At 56.9% G+C, this 18,327-nt stretch overlaps 2 protein-coding genes across 16 annotated transcripts; one reads left to right on the top strand and one right to left on the bottom strand.

Annotated features, from left to right (window-relative positions):
• The first annotated feature begins 1,280 nt into the window (after positions 1–1,280).
• GRB7 (growth factor receptor bound protein 7) lies at positions 1,281–10,106 on the top strand. Of its 7 annotated transcripts, none has more exons than XM_081582179.1 (15): positions 1,281–1,450; positions 5,838–5,994; positions 6,101–6,254; positions 6,436–6,592; positions 6,720–6,841; positions 6,932–7,009; positions 7,275–7,412; positions 7,753–7,863; positions 8,008–8,106; positions 8,401–8,481; positions 8,590–8,706; positions 8,895–8,955; positions 9,084–9,171; positions 9,275–9,368; positions 9,568–10,106. In XM_081582179.1, the coding sequence occupies exons 2-15, from the start codon at positions 5,843–5,845 to the stop codon at positions 9,712–9,714; spliced, it is 1,599 nt and encodes a 532-aa protein (XP_081438305.1). In that variant the 5' UTR covers positions 1,281–1,450; positions 5,838–5,842; the 3' UTR covers positions 9,715–10,106. The 7 variants fall into 7 exon arrangements, with proteins under 7 accessions (XP_081438305.1, XP_081438310.1, XP_081438309.1 ...); XM_081582183.1 differs by lacking the exon at positions 1,281–1,450 and adding an exon at positions 1,640–1,719; XM_081582180.1 differs by lacking the exon at positions 1,281–1,450 and adding an exon at positions 3,329–3,347.
• On the bottom strand, positions 2,963–17,412 carry LOC145542732 (uncharacterized). 9 transcript variants are annotated; one of them, XR_014080094.1, is made up of 9 exons: positions 17,134–17,412; positions 14,659–14,818; positions 13,926–14,147; positions 9,796–9,992; positions 9,219–9,326; positions 8,076–8,195; positions 7,560–7,764; positions 4,929–4,983; positions 2,963–4,465 (listed from the first exon to the last, which is right to left on the bottom strand). XR_014080094.1 is itself a non-coding variant. In XM_081582208.1 (3 exons), exons 1-3 carry the CDS (start codon positions 17,256–17,258, stop codon positions 14,619–14,621), a joined length of 366 nt encoding a protein of 121 aa, XP_081438334.1. In that variant the 5' UTR covers positions 17,259–17,412; the 3' UTR covers positions 14,182–14,618. The 9 variants fall into 9 exon arrangements, 1 of the variants encoding a protein (XP_081438334.1); XR_014080091.1 differs by lacking the exon at positions 4,929–4,983; XR_014080096.1 differs by lacking the exon at positions 14,659–14,818.
• Positions 17,413–18,327: the final 915 nt, after the last annotated feature.

The raw sequence follows: 18,327 nt of genomic DNA, 5'->3' as shown, positions 1-18,327 counted from the left end.
CGTTGCTTTGCTTGGGCTTTTCTCTAGTTGCAGCAAGCTGGGGCTACTCTCTAGTTGTGGTAGCTTCTCTTGTTGTGGAGCACTGGCTCTAGGCACACAGGCTTCAGTAGTTGTGGCACACGGGCTTAGTTGCTCCATGGCATGTGGGATCTTCCCAGACCACGGATTGAATTGGTGTCCCCTGCATTGTAAGGTGGATTCTTAATGACTGGACCACCAGGGAAGCCCTGGTTCTTTGATTAACATCAGTCTCCCTGATTAGGCTGAATGAAGATAATGGTGGGATCTGTTTTGTTGCACATTGTAGCCTCAGTGCCAAGCATGTGGTTGGCATATAGTAGGTACTTAACAAATATTAGTTGAGTGAATGAAGGATTGATTGAGTGAATTGTCTACCATGTTTTGCACAAGATATCCCGTGGCCCAGGTGACCTTGCTTCTTTCCCCACTTCTTCACTTAGTCCACTCTGTTTTTTTCAAGGAAAACTGAGTTTGGAGAAAGTTGAGCATAGAGTCACTCCTCCAGGTCCCCCAGGGCAGATCTCTTATCACCCCTATGAATTGTCTGTTTACTGAACTGTCACCCACTTGGGCTGGGAGGCGGCTGCTGCCTTTGATCTCAGTCTCCAAGGCCCTCTCTCCAACCCTGTGTTTGCCTACTGCTGAAGGCCAGCGCTAAGGGGAGTCCCCTGGCACCTGGCCAGAGCTTTCCCCAAACCACTTCTCCCACTGGGAGACCTTGCCTAACCCCTTCGATTTCAGAAGGAAAACCTGAGACCATGGACTTTGCTTATAAGGGAGGATATATGCTGGGTGCCCCTGAGGGGCCAAGGTGCAGCCTGGGTGGTCAGACTGTGGCTGGAGGTCAAGGGGCAGGCCATGTTGCTGGACATCCTTCTGGCTGGCTTCCCTCTTTCATAGAGTGCCCTTTGCCCCAAGGGGTAAGACCCTGAGCAGCAGACAGCCCCCCTAAATTGGCCAATAAACAGACCAGGTTTGGGAAGGGGCGTGGGGAAGAGTGGGCGAGTCTCTTTTCTCTGATCTTCCAGGCCCCAGCTCCTCCTTCCCAGGTCAGGAGGACTCTAGATCTTCGCTTTCGGGGCTGTACAGTGTGACTGTCTCTCCCCTGGCACCTGCTACAGAAGGACAAAAACAATCCCAGCCAGGATAGAGTGTCAGGGAGTCCCCGCCCCTCCTCCGGTGCTTCCTCCTCCCATGCCCCTCCCTCAGGCCCCGCCCCCACCTGCCCAAGATAATTTGTTTCCTTGGGTCAGAAGCCTGGACAACAGAGCTCAACCTCCCCCGACTCCTACGTTCAAAGTCGGGACACTCTCCTACCACCTGTAGAGAAGAGGGAGGGGGTTTGAAATCAAGCCCAGGTACCCGAGGTTCCTAGACAGTGCCAGACTTCGGACCCTGTGTTCTGCTGCTCCGTCTGGGGCTCCTCCAGGTAAGGGGACCGAGATCGGTCTCAGACGACAATCTGCTCCCACTCCCAGCCGCACCAGGGCCCCAGGCTGTGCCAGTCTCAGGGCCAGGAGCTGACTGGATGGCTGCCCAGGTGGGCAGGACAGGCAGCCGCCCAGCTCCCCCATCCTTCCCCTCTTCAGTGATGTCAGGCCAAGGGTGGGGACAGGAGGGGGACAGGTAGTTAAGAGCTTGGCATCTCTCTTCCTAAATCGGTGGCCCCAGCCAGGTGTGCCAACACCCAGGGTCCAGGTAAGGACCAGAGCGCCGCACTTCGTCTTAGGGGTGGGGAGCACCAGTAGATCCGGGAGAAGGATGTGGAGATCTTTGGAGAATATGGAGAAAGATGTGGCCTCCCGCTGTGTTTCTCTGGAGGCCTCACTTTCTCTTTTCCTCCAGCCTCCCATCCTGCCCCCTCCTCACTATCTGCCCTCAGTCTTTCCCTGTTCTCATTCCCTGTTCTCCCCATTCCTCTCTCTCCACCCTGCCTTCCCAACAGCCCCAAACACACACTCCAACCTGCTGATGGGAGTCAGGGAAGCAGGAATCCAGATTCTCTCCTTCCGGAGACGCCACAGATTTCCCGCTGAAACTAGTCCCTCCCCACATCCCCAGAAGGAGGGGTGTCCCAATGCCAAGGGGGCTGCCCCAAGTCTCTCCCAGGCTCCATCTGCTTTGACCCCAGTTTGAATTCCCTCAAGTCTTTATTAAAGACAGATGTCTCTGTGGGGGCAGCGGGGCATCCTCCAATTTGGAGGGCAGTAAAGGAGACAGATTCTCTGAATTGCTAGAGCTTCGTCTTTCTGGATTGTATCCTTACTCAGCAATACAGACTTCCCTGGTAGCTCAGCTGGTTAAGAATCTGTCTGCAATACAGGAGACCCCAGTTCGATTCCATTCCTGGGTTGGGAAGATCCCTTGGAGGAGGGCATGGCCATCCACTCCAGTATTCTTGCCTGGAGGATCCCCAGGACAGAGGAGCTTGGCAGGCTACAGTCCTGGGGGGTCGCAAAGAGTCGGACACAACTGAACGACTGAACTGAACTGAACTGAACTGAGCGACTCAGCACAGCCCTCCGGTGGGAAGGTGGGAGTGGGACAGGCCCCGGCAGAGGGGTGGGGAACCCTTCTGGCTTCAGAAAGAAGTGGTCTAGGTAGGCTGAAGGGCTAGATGCTGAGGGTCTGCAGCGCAGTGGGGCCTGGGGAGAGTGGGTGCGCTGTGCGGATGGGGGAGGGGGGCCGATTGCCTGGTCCCTCTGAATAGTCTTGGTGAAGACTCGGATCCCAGTCGGGGTCTCCCTGGCACGCTGGGGATGGAGAATGCACCTGCCTGCAGTTGCCAGGCCTTCCAACCCCACTGCGCCTCCAGAATGCCCCCTCTTGGTCCGCCTGTCCTGGACTCTGCTCTCCCCTCTCCACCCCCCTCTATCCTGCTGGGGGGGCCCCCCGTGAAGGCAAGCAGCCTGTAATGATTAACTCCACAGACACTCTAGCATTCTTCCCGAATTAAACTTTAAAAGAGCTGCCCCCCTCATTCCCATTGGATGTTTTTCCCCTAGTGAGGGAGGGGGCGGGGCAGCAGGGTCCGGGGGCCCTCCCCCCAACTCCAGGTCAGCTAGGGGTTTCCCGCCTCCTCACCTGAGCCCTCACCCTAAGCGCTCCCCCACAGGTAAAGCCTTCCTCCTGACTAAATCCCGATGCGGGCGGGGCGTGAGGTTCCTGGGCCTGGCAGGGGCCTTCCCGCCACCTCCAGGCCCCAGCTCAGGCCTCGGCGCTCCAGCCCCTCCCCCGCACCCCCGCCCCGGGAGGTACCGACGGTGGCCTTGTTTTCTACAGGCCCTCTACCCTGAGCCCTGCCACCCGCCCTCCGGGCCAGCCAGGTGGGGCAAGATTCAGGAAGTAAACAAGGAGGCTGGAGGCCGGGAGGGCGGGAAAGAGGGTGGGGCCCGAGCCACGGGGGCGGGGAAGTCGCCGATAGGAGTCTCAATACTAAGGGGACAGATTGATGTGGGGGTCGATTTCTTCAATAAACCTTCCCAGGGACCCAGTTTGAAAGTTTCAGGTCTCTTGGGGTGTTGGAGGGGGCTGCCCAGGAAAGACAGCCAGGGCTGCTTTCTTCCACCTCTCCTCTCTTTGGTCCTGACTCCCCAGTCCTGTCCTGCCTTAGAAGGGTCTGGAGAACTGGGTGATGGGATCTGGAAGCTAAATCCATCTAGAGTCAGCCTTCCTGCCCCCCTACAGAGGCCAGACTCTAGTCTGATTCAAATCTACCCTCTCCCCTTCCAAACACTGCCCAGATTCCCCTTCCCTCTGGGATGGAAGAGGATCCAGTCCTCCCGGTCTCAGACCACACCACTGTTGGTCTCTGGCTTCCTGGAGCCGGTGGTTCCTGCAGCTCTTCCCCTAGTCCTCCCTGGAATGAAGTGAGCAGGGCTGTTTGCCAGAGGTTAGAGAGCAGGTGGGAGTGGGGGCCTTGTGTTTTGGTGTTGTGCTGGTGTCTCTTGGTGTTCCACGGTGGGTGGATCTTTCCCTTCCTGGCAGGACCACCAGCCCCGTTGCTGGCTCTGCCTCCGGGCCTTCCCCTGTCTGCCTGTCTTGTGTCTGTCTTCCTGTGTGTCTTGACTTTCCACTCCTGTTCCTCCTGAGTACGCCTTTGATCAGAACGCCCAGGAGAGTATATGAATTAGAAGGACCCTCATTTCCCAGGGGTGATGAGGATGAGACCCTCCCGGGCCAGCTGAGTCCTGGGTGCTAAGGGTGAGCAGAAGCAGCAGCAGCAGCAGAATGGAAGTCTGGGGGGTCCTGGACAGGAGAAGGAGCATTGCATGTTTCTTTGGGTTACTTTAGGTACCCCAGGGGCACTCCTGTGAGGTCAGCTCCACTCCAGATGGGCTTCTGAATCCCGGTCAGGCTTTTCTTCTCTCCCTCCTGGGTGAGGGGACTCCTGGGCTGGGTGGTGGCTACAGGGGGCCCTTTGCAGATGGCACCTGGACCTGGACTGGAGGTAGGCCAAAGGTGGGGAGGAGGAGATGATGTCAGAGGAGCCTCAGCCTCCCCTCCACCACCCACATCTTCCTCCTCCCCAGTCCTGTTCTGGAGGGGTGGGGGAGTGGAGGGGATGGGTAGAGGCAGGGTTGTTTGTGTTTCTCCTAAGCCAGGAAGTAGTGGAGATGAGTCAAGGGTGAATGGAGAGCTCCAGGCAGTATGTCCCGCCCCACCCTGACTCACCTGTCCCCCAAATCTCCTCATGTCCTCACTTAAAGGTTGGGGACCTGCCTCATCCTGGGTGCGGGGTGGGGGTGCAGATCTTGGGTGCCTTAGGCAAGCTAACAGCGCTGGCCCAGTATCTGGAGCACAGGCAGGGGACAGAACTGCGGGTTCTCCCAGGTCCTCCCAGGTCTCAGCCTAGCCTAAAGGGTCTTGGTTTCTGTGGAGGAGGGGCTTGCGATGCCTCTACCTACTAGTGGCCATCTTTGCCCCATCTCTTCTATCCTTGTCCTGGATGCCGTATAGTGCCTGTGGGCAATAAAACATGGGTAAGACCCTGGCCTTGCCTGGGATGGCTGGGCATCTTCCAGACCAGTGGGTGGATAAGACAGGTGCGCAGTCATTGGTACAGTGGCCCCAGCACAGGGCTGAGAGGGAGCCCTTCAGTCTGAATGTAGAAAATCCAGGAAGGCTTCTCAGAGGAGGTGGCTCTGGCGTTGAGGCCTCAAGAAAGTTGGGGAGGGGGAGGGGTCTAAGGAAGGCCCACAAGGTTTGGGGGCTGCTGGGGCGCGGGCCCCAGGCTCGCCTTCTGCCTCCCATTGCAACTGAGCCCGCCTCCTGCCCTCCTGGTTCCTGTCCTTCCCCACCTCCTTCTCCCCTTCTGTGCATCACTCAGCACTTGAGCAGGCGTTGCCACAACAGGCTCTGGCAACAAAGCGCTGGGAAAACCTGGGGCAGAGCCCAGAGGAGTGAGTGCCCCACGCTGGGAAGTGCAGGGGTGACACTGAGCCCCGGCCGTGTGTGGGTCAGGGAGTCGGTCGCTGCTGCCTGGCCTGTGGTGAGGGGACCCTCACAGCTCTTCCCCTGGGCAACCTGGGGTAAGGAAGAGCACTGGACTGGGAGTCCAAACGCTGAGTTCTGCTCCCTGTCTCATCTGTGATGAGGCAGGAATGCTTCTTTCTCAGGTCTCAGAGTCCCCTTTTGTAACAGGAGCTCACTCTGCCCTTCCCCAGAGGCTCCAGGGAACCCCAGTTGGGGGGGATCGAGGAGGGGCCGGATAGACTCTGAGAGGCACCCGACAGAAGGGTGAAGGAGGTCTAGGTCTCCTTGGCCCCTCTCCCCAGGACAAGGGCACAAGAGCAGCTGTTCCTCTTCTCCCTCAGATGTTATGGAGCTGGGTCTGTCTCCGCTTCATCTCAGCAGCTCCCCAGAAGACCTGTACCTGGCCTCTGGGACCCCTCCTGGGACTCCTCCAGCTCTTGAGGCCCCTCTGTCTGGGGAGGTGAAGAGGTCTCAGCCTCTGCCCATTCCAACCAGCAGGTAAAGTGGGGTATTGGCCCACGGAGGGAGGCTGGGGGGAGTGGTCAGCACTGGGGTAACGCACAGAAGCTTACCATCAACTCCTCCCCTCCATCTCCCGCCCCAGGAAACTTATTCGAGAGGAGGAGCTGCGGTCAACCTCTCTGCCCTCCATCCCCAACCCCTTCCCCGAGCTCTGCAGTCCTTCTTCACAGAGCCCCATTCTTGGGGGGTCCTCCAGTACGAGGGGGCTGCTCCCTCGAGACACGAGCTGCCCTCATGTGAGTTGCCCTGGGAGAGAGAAGGCAGGGAGCATGGGGTGCTAGGGGATGGGGCGGATACAGTGCCACCTTGGCTGGGTGGAGGGGATTTGGTCAAGGATCCCAGAGGGTAGAGCAGAGGAGGGTGGGAGAGAACCACCCTTTGCCCTTCCCCGAGTCACCTGCCATTTCTGGGGTGCAGGTCATAAAGGTGTACAGTGAAGATGGGACTTGCCGCTCGGTGGAGGTGGCGGCAGGTGCCACGGCTCGCTACGTGTGTGAGATGCTGGTGCAGCGATCTCACTCCCTGAGTGACGAGAACTGGGGGCTGGTGGAGTGCCACCCCTACCTAGCACTGGGTAAGTTGGGGCGCAGGGGGCTGCCTGGCCTGGGAGACAGTGCTTCACACCTTGGACTAGGCAGATTTCTCATCCAGGACGTCTGACTGGCCTCCACTGACCCCTGCTTTTTGCCCTTGACCCCCAGAGCGGGCCTTGGAGGACCATGAGTCAGTGGCAGAAGTGCAGGCTGCCTGGCCCATTGGTGGAGACAGCCGCATCGTCTTCCGGAAGAACTTTGCCAAATACGAGCTGTTCAAGAGCACTCCAGTGAGTGTGTGTAAGGGGGGGTCTGGGCCCGGACACCCCAACCCCCACCTGGATCCTCAGTCCCTGACTCCTGGCTCCTTTTGCCCCCAGCACTCCCTATTCCCAGAAAAGATGGTCTCCAGCTGTCTGGATGCACACACGGGCATATCCCATGAGGACGTCATCCAGGTGAGGGCCCACTCCCATTTCATGGCCTTGACTCCACAGGATCGCCCAGGGCTTCTTGGCCCCGAAGCTCGTGCGGTTCCTCTATGGGGTGGAAAGCCCAGCACCGCCCTAAGCGTCAGTTTCTTTCTCTGCTAAATTACAGTAAATGTAAACCCCTGCCACCAAGGCAGGTGCTAGGAAGGCGTGTGTGTGTGTGTGTGTGTGTGTGTGTGTGTGTGTGTGTGTGGCCACCTCTAGGCCTCTCACCCTGCTCTTCTGTCCTCAGAACTTCCTGAATGCAGGCAGCTTCCCAGAGATCCAGGGCTTCCTGCAGCTCCGGGGGTCAGGGCGCAAGCTTTGGAAACGTTTTTTTTGCTTCCTGCGCCGCTCTGGCCTGTATTACTCCACCAAGGGCACTTCCAAGGTGAGGTCTTAAAGGTGACAGCCCCAGCCTCTCGGAGACCCCATCCCTGGTGCTTCTAGGAGCTGCCCCTGCTCTGTGGGAACTCCTAGACCTTTCACCCTCTAGGCCCTGAGACCCTCAGCTACCCCTTTTCCCCTCCCAGCTTACCTGCCCTGGAAGGTAGCAGTGGGAGAGGCAGGTGAACTGAGTTCAAGTCCTGGCTCTGCTTCTATGTGCTGTGTGACCTGGGGCACTTCTCTGCTCCTCTCTGGGCTTGAAATCTCCCCAGCTGGTTTAGGGGGGATGGCGAGAAGGGGGTAAGGTCTGCCTGTACCAAGTCTTGCTCACTCGTGCTGCACAGGATCCGAGGCACCTGCAGTGCGTAGCAGATGTGAACGAGTCCAACGTGTACGTGGTGACCCAGGGCCGCAAGCTCTACGGGATGCCCACAGACTTTGGCTTCTGTATCAAGGTGAGGATCCTACCTCGGGCTTCTGAGCTCCTTCTGGGACCTCCCAGACTCCTATCCCTGTACCCTTCCCTGCCCCACGGAGAAGGGAAACAACATCTGGTTCTAAAGGCAGATGTGGGACCAGCCAGTTTCCTCTCCCTGCAGCCAAACAAGCTTCGAAATGGCCACAAGGGGCTTCGCATCTTCTGCACTGAGGATGAGCAGAGCCGCACCTGCTGGTTAGCCGCCTTCCGCCTCTTCAAGGTGAGGTCCTGGCACTGGCTGGGGGGCTGACCCGGCTCTCGGGATCCCTGGCGTGAGGGAGGAGTTATAGTTCTGTCCTCAGGAAGTCTCTGGAATGAGAGGGCATCATCATAGCCTTGCTCTCTCAGAATCCTTGGTCCAAGACTGGAGCTGCAGCTCTGGCTTCAGGAAGCCCCTCATCTAGGGGCAGGGATGTTGCCCGATTCTTGGGGAGTCCTGGTCTGGGTGGGGCACCACAGCAGAGCCCCCAGCATCTGTGTGACCTCTGGCCTTCTTTCTTTCTCCACCTCGCAGTTTGGGGTACAGCTGTATAAGAATTACCAGCAGACACTGTGCCGCCACCTGTGTCCACCCTGTGGGGGTTCCCCACCCTTGGTGAGTGCTCACAGGGTGTTGTGGGCGGGGGGAGGGGAGGCACCCAGGCCCCATGCCAGGGATACTGAGGTCCCATCTGACCCCTCTCCCGTCCTGTCCAACCTGCAGAGGAGTGTCTCAGACAGCACCCTGGTGGCCATGGACTTCTCCGGCCATGCCGGGCGTGTCATTGAGAACCCCCGGGAAGCTCTGAGCGCCGCCCTGGAGGAGGCCCAGGCCTGGCGGGTGAGGGGGCTACACTCAGCTGTGTGTTTGTACTGATCTCCATCTGGGCTTCCATGGATCGGGAAGAGGAAAGCGAGGAGCGAGGGGCGAGGGGAGGCACCCAGCTGCAGAAAGAGGCTCTACATTCTTGAGGGGCTGGTAATGCTCCAGCCATGCCCTGATCCCCCATGTCCCCCACTGTTCTGCAGAAGAAGACGAACCACCGTCTCAGCCTGCCCACCCCTAGCTCGGGCACGAGCCTCAGTGCAGGTGGGTGAGGGCCCGGCATCCTCAGGGGCAGGGGGCTGCTATGGCTTCTCTGAGCATTCCTGGTGTGGGTGGTGAGAAGGAGGGTCCCCGCCCCAGAGTGACCACCCAACTGCCTCCCCTCACCCCAGCCATCCACCGCACCCAACCCTGGTTCCATGGACGCATTTCTCGTGAGGAGAGCCAGCGGCTCATCGGGCAGCAGGGCCTGGTTGATGGGTAAGGGACAGGGCTGGGCAGGGCAGCAGACCAGGGAGGAAACAGACCTGGGTCCGGGTAGCGGCCTTGTGTCCTCGGGTCACGTTGCCTTGTCTCCTGGCAGCCTGTTCCTGGTCCGAGAGAGTCAGCGGAACCCACAGGGCTTTGTGCTCTCTCTGTGCCACGTGCAGAAAGTCAAACATTACCTTATCCTGCCGGTGAGTATCCCCGCTTCCTGCCACAGAAATCCGGGACTGCCAGCAGCCCATCCTCCCCACCCCGCCCTCAGGGTGCCTGGGGTCTCCCCTCTTTCCTTGCTTCTGCACAAGCAATGGGGATCTCAACCTTGGCCCAGGAGGGCTCTCCTCCAGGCCCTCACCCCTCCCTGACTTCCCACCCCCTGTGGCCACACCCCAGAGCGAGGAGGAGGGGCGCCTGTACTTCAGCATGGACAAGGGCCAGACTCGCTTCACCGACCTGCTGCAGCTCGTGGAGTTCCACCAGCTGAACCGCGGCATCCTGCCCTGCCTGCTGCGCCACTGCTGCACCCGCGTGGCCCTCTGACCACTGTGCGGGCTGGCAACGTCTCGGCCCACCCCAGGCTGCCCCCCTCCTCCGGAGCTGCCCGCCCCGGAGCGGACTCACAGCGGGCAGAAGGTGAGGCCAGGATCATCGTGAATGGCTGGGGGCTCCCCTGCTCCGGTTTTCTTCTCTGCTCCTTGCCTTCTTCAGGCAGAAGGTGCTCCCCGCCCAGTCCACTTCTCAACTTCTCCTTCAGGGAAGACACTTGTGTGGCCCTCTCCCCTTCACAGAGCTCCTGGGTGCTGCTCTGGGACAGGACACTATGGGAGAAATGGGGGCAGCCCAGGTGGTCTTTATACCCCACATTTTGTACAGACTGAGAGGCCAGTTGATCTCTGTTTTATACTAGTGACAATAAAGATTATTTTTTGGTACACCTGTGAGTTCTGTCTGGCAAGGCCCGGCTAGCTGGGGCTGGGGGGTGATCAGAAGAGGTGAAAGTGGAAGTTGCTAGTCGTGTTTGACTCTTTGCGACTCCATGGACTATACAGTCCATGGAATTCTCCAGGCCAGAATACTGGAGTGGGTAGCCTTTCCCTTCTCCAGGGGATCTTCCCAACTCAGGGATCGAACCCAGCTCTCCCACTTTGCAGGCAGATTCTTTGCCAGCTGAGCCAAAAGGGAAGCCCAAGAATAAGCCTATCTCTTCTCCAGCGGATCTTCCCAACCCAGGGATTGAACTGGGGTCTCCTGCTTTGCAGGCGGATGCTTTACCAACTGAGCTATCAGGGAAGCCCACCAGGAGAGATGGGCACCAGTCAAGCCCTTCAGAATGTGTCAGATGGATCCAGGCCATGTGAAGCCAAACCTGGATGTTTCTTACTTTCTTTAAAATGTTTATTTGGCTGCACCAGATCTTAGTTGCGCCATGTGAACTCTTCAGTTGCAATATGTGGGATCTAGTTCCCTGACCAGGGATCGAACCCGGGCCCCCTACATTAGCCATTGGACCCCTAGGGAAGTCCCCAAGCCTGATGTTTCTTGAGGAGCTCTTGGTCATCAGAGAATCTCGATACCACCTACTGGCTCATAGTAGGTGCCCAAGGATTGCTTGTTAAATGAATGAATGAACAGGGGACTGTCATCCAGGTGAGGCTTCCTGACAGGACCTAAAGCCATGGAGGTCACTCTAACAGGGCCTAGGAGCCAGAGATGGGTCAGACAGCATCCATGTCCTCGGCAAGTGCTGGGCTACCCGGTAGGGTAATGAGTCCTGACAGACACACCATCACCACCAAGTCACACAATGGCTCCATTACCTTACCTCGAGTCAGTCCCTGTGTTCAGCTCCTCCCCCCTCAACCCCTCTCCCTCCCCAACCGAAGATCTGCTTTCTGTCCTTACAGTTGGTTCCACTGTTCTCTGTACTGTTTGTTGTCTGTTTTCTCCAGAAAGCCATGATGGAATCCCACAGCACTCAGCCCCCTGAGTCTGGTGTTTCCGAAATAGCACTCTGCCTGCTCCCTGCCCCGCTTCCCCCACCATGCCTCCACTTCAGCCCAGATAGACCCGGCAGGGTCTGGCCTATGCCCATACCAGTCTATGTTTTTGTCTAAGAGCTTTATAGTTTCAGCTCTTACATGATGGGAAAGCTTTATAAGAAAGGTATCAGATTGGCAACCCCTGAAATGCTGCTCAATCTTCAGATCACAAAGAGACAGAACCTCCCTCCAGACACATGAAACTCACTGAGGCATTATTTTTGCCAAGAAATCAAGCTCCCTGGATCCAATGACGAGTTTTATAAAAAATCAGAGGAACATGTGAAATGACACATGGGGATACAATGACCAAAATCCAGACTGGGAAACTACAGAACAGATAACCCGGTTTCTTCAATAACAAAAAATTACAAGAAAAGAAAAGATGGGAAATCTCTAGGTTTCAAGAAATTTAGACATTTATCAAGCAGATGTAATGTGTTGACCTATTTGATTCAAATCCAAACTAGTGAACTATAAGAAGCATTTATGAGCAATTGGGGAAACTTTGAACTCTGATGAGATATTTGATAATATTAAGGAATTATGGTTAACTTTTTAAAGAGTGATAGTGGTATTGTGGTTATGGGTTTTTTTTTTGAGTCTTTACATTTAAGAGATTCATTCTGAAGTACTTATGAGTGAAATGATGTCTTAGCTTTTTTTAAAAGAGTTTTTAGAAATGTATTGTTTATTTTTAGTTTTGGTTGCACTGGGTCTTCATTGCTATGCACGGGCTTTCTCTAGTTGCAGTGAGTGGGGGCTACTCTAGTTGTGCGTGGGCTTCTCACTGTGGTGGCTTCTCTGGTTGCAGAGCACAGGCTCTAGGGTTCGTGGGCTTCAGCAGTTGTGGCGCCCAGGCTCAGTTACCCCACGGCATGTGGGATCTTTCTGAACCAGGGGTCAAACTCGAGTCTCCTGCATTGGCAGGTAGATTCTTAAACACTGGACCACCAAGGAGGTCCTCAGCTTTGTTTTTTGGGGCTTAAAAAATTATTTCTCATGATTTTCTGGCTTAACTGGATAGTTCTGCTTTACATGATCTTGACTGGGCCACTGGAAAAGACTGGAAGGGTGGAAGACTGGAAGGCTGACCCAAAACAGCCTCATTTACCATGGCTGGCAGTTGGTACTCATGCTGCTTAGAAGTGCAGCTGAGGCTTTTCGCCAAAGGTCTTTGATGCTCCTTCATTTGAATCTCCTCCTAGGGTCTTTGAGCTCCTCACATTATAGCTTTTGGATTCTAAGAAAGTGCATTCTACTAGTACTGGAGGGTCTCCTGTGGAGGTGTGGGTCGGCACTGGCAGCAGCAGTCCTGGAAGGGACCCCTTGGCCTAAGTCCTCTTCTCAACTTTGTTTTTAAAATAAGCTAGAGGTTAGGGGAGAGAGTGTGAGCACAGTCATGACCATGCGTTAACACTGTTTGAAGCTGGGTAATCGGGACATGGTGATGGGCTTCCCTTATAGCTCAGTTGGTAAAGAATCCGCCTGCAATGCAGGAAGGAAGGAAGGGAAGGGAAGGGAAGTCGCTCAGTCGTGTCCGACTCTTTGCGACCCCGTGGACTGTAGCCTACCAGGCTCCTCCGTCCATGGGATTCTCCAGGCAAGAATACTGGAGTGGTTTGCCATTTCCTTCTCCAGGGGATCTTCTCGACCCAGGGATCGAACCCAGGTCTCCTGCATTGGAGGCAGACGCTTTAACCTCTGAGCCACCAGGGAAGTCAATTCCTGGGTCGGGAAGATCCGCTGGAGAAGGGATAGGCTACCCACTCCACTATCCTTAGGTTTCCCTTCTGGCTCAGCTGGTAAAGAATCCGCCTGCAATGTGGGAGACCCTGGTTTGATTCCTGGGTTGGGAAGATCCCCTGGAGAAGGGAAAGGCTACCCACTCCAGTATCCTGGACTGGAGAATTCCATGAACTGTATAGTCCATGTGGTTGCTTCCCTGGTGGCTCAGAGGGTAAAGCATCTGCCTGCAATGCGGGAGACCCGGGTTTGAACCCTGGGTCAGGAAGATCCCCTGGAGAAGGAAATGGCAACCCACTCCAGTCCTCTTGCCTAGAAAATCCCATGGACAGAGGAGCCTGGTGGGCTACAGTCCATGGGGTCGCAAAGAGTTGGACATGACTGAGCATACAGGCGATTAGGTACATGAATGAATCAGTACAATGAATCGGTACATGCGATTCATTCTTCTTTAATTTTGTATAAGCTTGAGAATTCTATAATCATTTTAAAAAATTTAATGGAGAATCTCTCTCCAAGTCTTTGTGATTGGTTGGGCACGAGGTGGCGGGATCCCATTTTGCAAGTGAGGAAACTGACTCCTCAGAATGGCCCCAAATCACAGTGGGAGAGCCAGGTCCAGAGCAGCAAGAGTCTACTCCCTCACGACTGCCTGGCTTCCAGGTGGAATTCCTAAACTGCCTGCAGGGGATCCTCCCCTGGAGAGCCCCTCCCTTCTCTGCAGCCCTCCTGCCGGTAGGTGGTGTTGTCCTAGGGTGACTTTGAGAAGGACCAGCCACCACAGCCAGGTCAGGCCGGGCTTGGCAGGCCCAGCGGCCACTTGTGATGGAAGCACCCCAACCTCGGCTAATCCTGAGGAGAGGGGCTAATCCTGAGGAGAGGAGAGGCCGGGGAGTCAGGCCTTTCGGACAGAGATGGGCAGACAGGCTTCATCCATGCTCAGCCTGGAACCTGCTGGGGATTTACCTTGAAGAAAGTACTGCGGTCCAGGAATGAGGGGGTGAAGATTTTGTTTCTTTTTAGCAAGATTTGAGGAGGCAGGGACCAGTGCAACCTGCCATCTGCCATGGTTCCCAGAACCATCTCATCAGTGGCTGCTCCTTGGGCTCGAGCTGGCTGGTATTGGCTTATGTGCTGGCCATGGATGCCCAGGACCAACTTCCAAAGTATGGGTGCGAGGGATCCAGGCTGGGGTGAGAGCAAAAGGGTTAGAATGAGTCACTTTTTTTTTTTTTTTAATTTATTTATTTGGCCGGGTTGGGTCTTAGTTGCAGCATGCAGGATCTTTCCTTGTGGTGCATGGACTTTCTAGCTGTGGGGCACAGGCTTAGTTGCTTCACAGCACGTGGGATCTTAGTTCCCGGACCAGGGATCAAACCTGTGTCCCCTGCACTGCAAGGTGGATTCTTAACCACTGGACCACCAGAGAAGTCCCTCAGTCACCTCTTAAGCATGTCCAGGTATTTAGGCTGCATAAAGATAGGACACAGTGACCTCTCATAGCCTGAGGCATAGGGCAGGAGACCAAGCCCTTCTATGTCAATCAGCTAATTGGAATATGTGAGATAGATATCATTCCCATTTTAGAAATGGGAAACTGAGGTTCAAGGAGAGTCCCCCCACTGAGGTCATAGATACAATTAGGGACAGAGGTCAGGCTCAGCCCATCTCACGAGTGGTGAACACAGTCCTTCCTTGCCTTGTCCTTTGTTCTCTGTCCTTATCCTTCTCAGTACTGGCCACTCTGAGGGACCTGGGCTGCTGGGGGCCTTTAGAGGTAGCAGCTGGCTCAGCCTTGAGCTGGATACTGGAAATCAGCAGCTGGACGTCCTTGGTGACTGGCTGAGATCGCTGGCTTCCTGGAGGAGAGGCAGCAATTGAGAGTGTGGGGGACGAGGGCCCCTCAGCTCACAGAGGGACTCAGGGCAAGACTCCCCAGCTCTGAGGATGCAGCATGACCTGCAGAGGCCAGACAGCAAAAGGGACTGCCAAGGAGAGCTGCTGTGCCGGATAGTGGAGGCCTGTGACTGTAAGGAAATCTGGGCTGGTGGAGGGAGGTGGAGGAAGTACAGGCTAGTGCCTCAGATAATGTCTTTTCAATATTAAGTTATTGGGTTTGATTATCTTAAAAAATGTGCTTATTAAAGAACATTTCAGAAATCAGAAAAAGGCTTTGGAAAAGGAAAGGAAATTCCCCGTATTTCCCCCTGCTGACGAGGACGCAGGCTCTGAGAGGCACTGTGGGGCCTATGCAGGGGGTTGGCCCTGAAAGGCCTGCTACATGTCATGGACACATCACAGACACCAGCTCCTGGGGCTAGCGTGGCTGCTGTGAGCCGGGCGCCAAGGTCCAGAGCTGTCCTGGGTACACCTGGACCTGTGGGAGGGTGTGGCCACAGGGTGGGCCTTCCCGCCTGCTCAGGTATGGAGGTCAGAGAGAGCTGGTGCCAACTTTCTGGACTCTGGGAACAGATGCGCAGGATTCTAGGGGAGCCCACCTCTCTTAGGATGTCCTGGGAGAGTCATCCAGACAGACAAAGCTCTGGCCAGTTCATTCTCTCCCTGCTCCCCAGACACCCTGGTCAATGAAATGTAGGCAGCCTCCAAGTTCATGGGTGGAGGACCTCCCAGTGCAGGCCTGAGGGGTCAGCTTCTGCTCAGTGGCCCTGCCTGGCTCCTTCCTCTTGCTCCAGTGCCAGGTATAATGAGGAGGGAGGGAGGGAGGAAAAGAGAGAGGCAGGGGAGTCCAAGGCCACTGGAAAGGATCCTTTCTTCCGAACCAGCTACATGAGCACTTTTCTAACAGTTTCTGGGAGTCCAAGGGTTCCAGTAGGGGATTGGGGCAGGTTGGGGGGACTGGGGTAAGTTGGGGATCTTCGGGGGCAGCACTGTCTTTCTGTCTGGGAGTTTGGCATCATGGTGTATGAAGAAAAAAGTTTTTAAGACTGAACCATTGATCTGGTCTGGCAGGCAAAAAAGTGGACCCAGAGAGGTCAGGGGTTGGTCCAACTTGCCCAGCGGTAGGGTGGAGTGAGGAGCGGGATGGGGGATCAGTGGCAGAACCTCAGCTTTGGGGCTGGGGTGTGAGGTATGCAGTAGTCTCTTACCAGAGAGCTTCCAGCTTGGGTGGGGAGTTGGGGGAGGAGGGAGGAGGAGGAGAAGGAGCTGGATCTTGGGGAAGCTGGGTGTTGCAGACTGGAATCTAGGGCCTCAGGGGAGCAGGTGATCCTGGGGCCTGACGCTGGCCCCCAGGGGTCCCCCATGATCTTTATACAGGAAGAGGTGTTGGGAAGTGGGGGTACCACTTGGGCTGAGAAGTGTGGGCTGTACCAGGCCCTAATGAGGCCTGAAATTCAACTGCATATGGGTTGAGCTGTGATGGCCTCTAGTGTCCTCTTACAAGGCCAAGTCTGTCCCACTGAAGGGGCCAGTTTTTCTTTGCTGGGCACCTGGAGGGCCGTTTATCGAAAACTGTGTTTTCATGGTAAGCAGTTTGTTTTTACTTGGATTGGGTTTATCTTGAGGTGGTTTGGGGGAGACTGAGGGAGAGTGGGAGGTCAATGCTACTCCTTTAGGGCCACCCTGTGGATCCCTCTAGGGTCCCCGTAGTGGAGCTGGGCCCTGTGACCTTGGAGTTTGAGGGGAAGCTGTAGAGAGGGACAGACTGGGCCTCCTGTACCCTGCCAACCTGCAGCCAAACGACGTGTTCCTCTGTATCTAGTGCCCAACTGGTGCCCTGAGTTAGATCCACAGCAGAGTAGAAGTGGGCATTCCTATCTCAGTTTTCCAAAAGATTCCAGGGTATCTCCTGTCTCCCAGCCTTGGCCCACCCACAGCCCTCTTACAGCTTCCCACCTTTTGGTTACCTTCTCCCAAGCTGATCTGTCCCAAATATCCAAGGGATGAGCTGGGGGTGGGAAGGGGCGGCTGGGTGAGTAGGAGTCATCCGGGGACCCATCAGGCAGTAGCTCTGGCTCCTCAACACGTGATCTGCACCCACCGCCCCTCCTTCCTTCTCCCCGGCCTCCTCTCGATCTCTGGCGCCCGACGGGCCGAATCCTCGCGGAACTGCGGGCGCCTGGCTCCAGAGAGCCACCTTCGCCTCTGAGGCGGAAAAGCCGGCCTGCCTTGCCAGGGGGCGCGCTGGGTTGGGGAGGGGTAACTTTCAGCTCACCAGTCCCCGCCGAAGCCATCGAAGATGCGCCTTCGATCCCCGGGCCAGCAGTAGGAGGCTGGCGCGGCGCCCCAGCAATGAACCCATCCGTCGCGGAGCAAGGGGATTATTAGTTTGCTCTTCATGGAGAGTCGGTGGGCTGGGTGATGGCCTTTAGAGATCGGGCAGGTGGAGGGAAGTCTGAACACCGCATCCAAGCACCACGGGGCCTCTAGGGGCGAAGGCCAGGCAGGACCCCGCGGGCGCGGCAGGCTCGGGTCTTCTCACTCCCTGGGACCTGCGCCGGGTCCTCCCGACGGCTCCGAGCCGGCTCAGCCGCGCGGCTGCAGTGACACCCAGTGGCGGTGGCGGGAAGTGCAGGCGCCTGTGCCTCGGCTGCAGTTGTTAAGGTCCGCGCCTCTCGAGGTTCCCACTCGTGGTTACGAGCGGGCACCCCCAGGAGAGAAGGCCTCGCTTTGCAGACTGCCCCGCGGGGCACTTCCCTTTCCCCTCCCCCAGTTTCCTCCCCTGCAGTCGCCCGAGCGCTGGGAGATCCTGCAAGGTTGCAGTGCCCGGAAGGGCGGGGCGGGGCGCAGCGGCGGCGCTGGGCTGTGACCCTGAGCAGTTTCACTTCTGGATCCTGCTCGGGGGTGTGATGGGAGAGTACCTGGGCTGGGGGAGGAGGCGGGGGACACACGGCTCGCCGAGGTCCAGCGCTCAGGACCCCGAGTAAAGGATGGGTTTTTACTTCTGGGGTGTCACGCGACCCACGCCTTCCTCCATTTTCCACCCCGCCCCACGGGTTCCACTCCGCTGTCCCCGGAGCTACGGCTCCTCCCCAGCAGCCGCCGCCTCCGCGGGGGCTGCCGACCCCCGGAGAGGCCCCGAGCGGCGTGGGCGGCAGGAGGAGCGAGCTGTGAAGCCGCAGGCGGGGGGTTAGGCTGCGGGCTGCTGAGACGCCGAGCTGTTTCTCAGAAGTGCAGTTGCCCCTCCCCTCACACCCCCCTCTGCTCCCACCTCGCACCGCACCCCTTCCCCCTCCCCCCGACCTTCGCTGTCCTCTCCCAGGAAACCCTAACCCGGGAATCCGGTGTCTGGGTCCACGAAGATTTAGGAGGAGGTCCTGAGAGAGGACGGCGAGGGGAGGGCCGAGATTCAGACCCAACCTCACTGCTCATATTCCGAGCCTCCCACCATGCCACTGCCCTGTCCCCA

The sequence above is a fragment of the Giraffa tippelskirchi genome, chromosome 3 (assembly GCF_054371585.1).
Source record: "Giraffa tippelskirchi isolate mGirTip1 chromosome 3, T2T-mGirTip1v1.2.pri, whole genome shotgun sequence".
Taxonomy (NCBI): Eukaryota; Metazoa; Chordata; class Mammalia; order Artiodactyla; family Giraffidae; genus Giraffa; species Giraffa tippelskirchi.
This window is presented reverse-complemented; position numbering and strand designations above follow the sequence as displayed.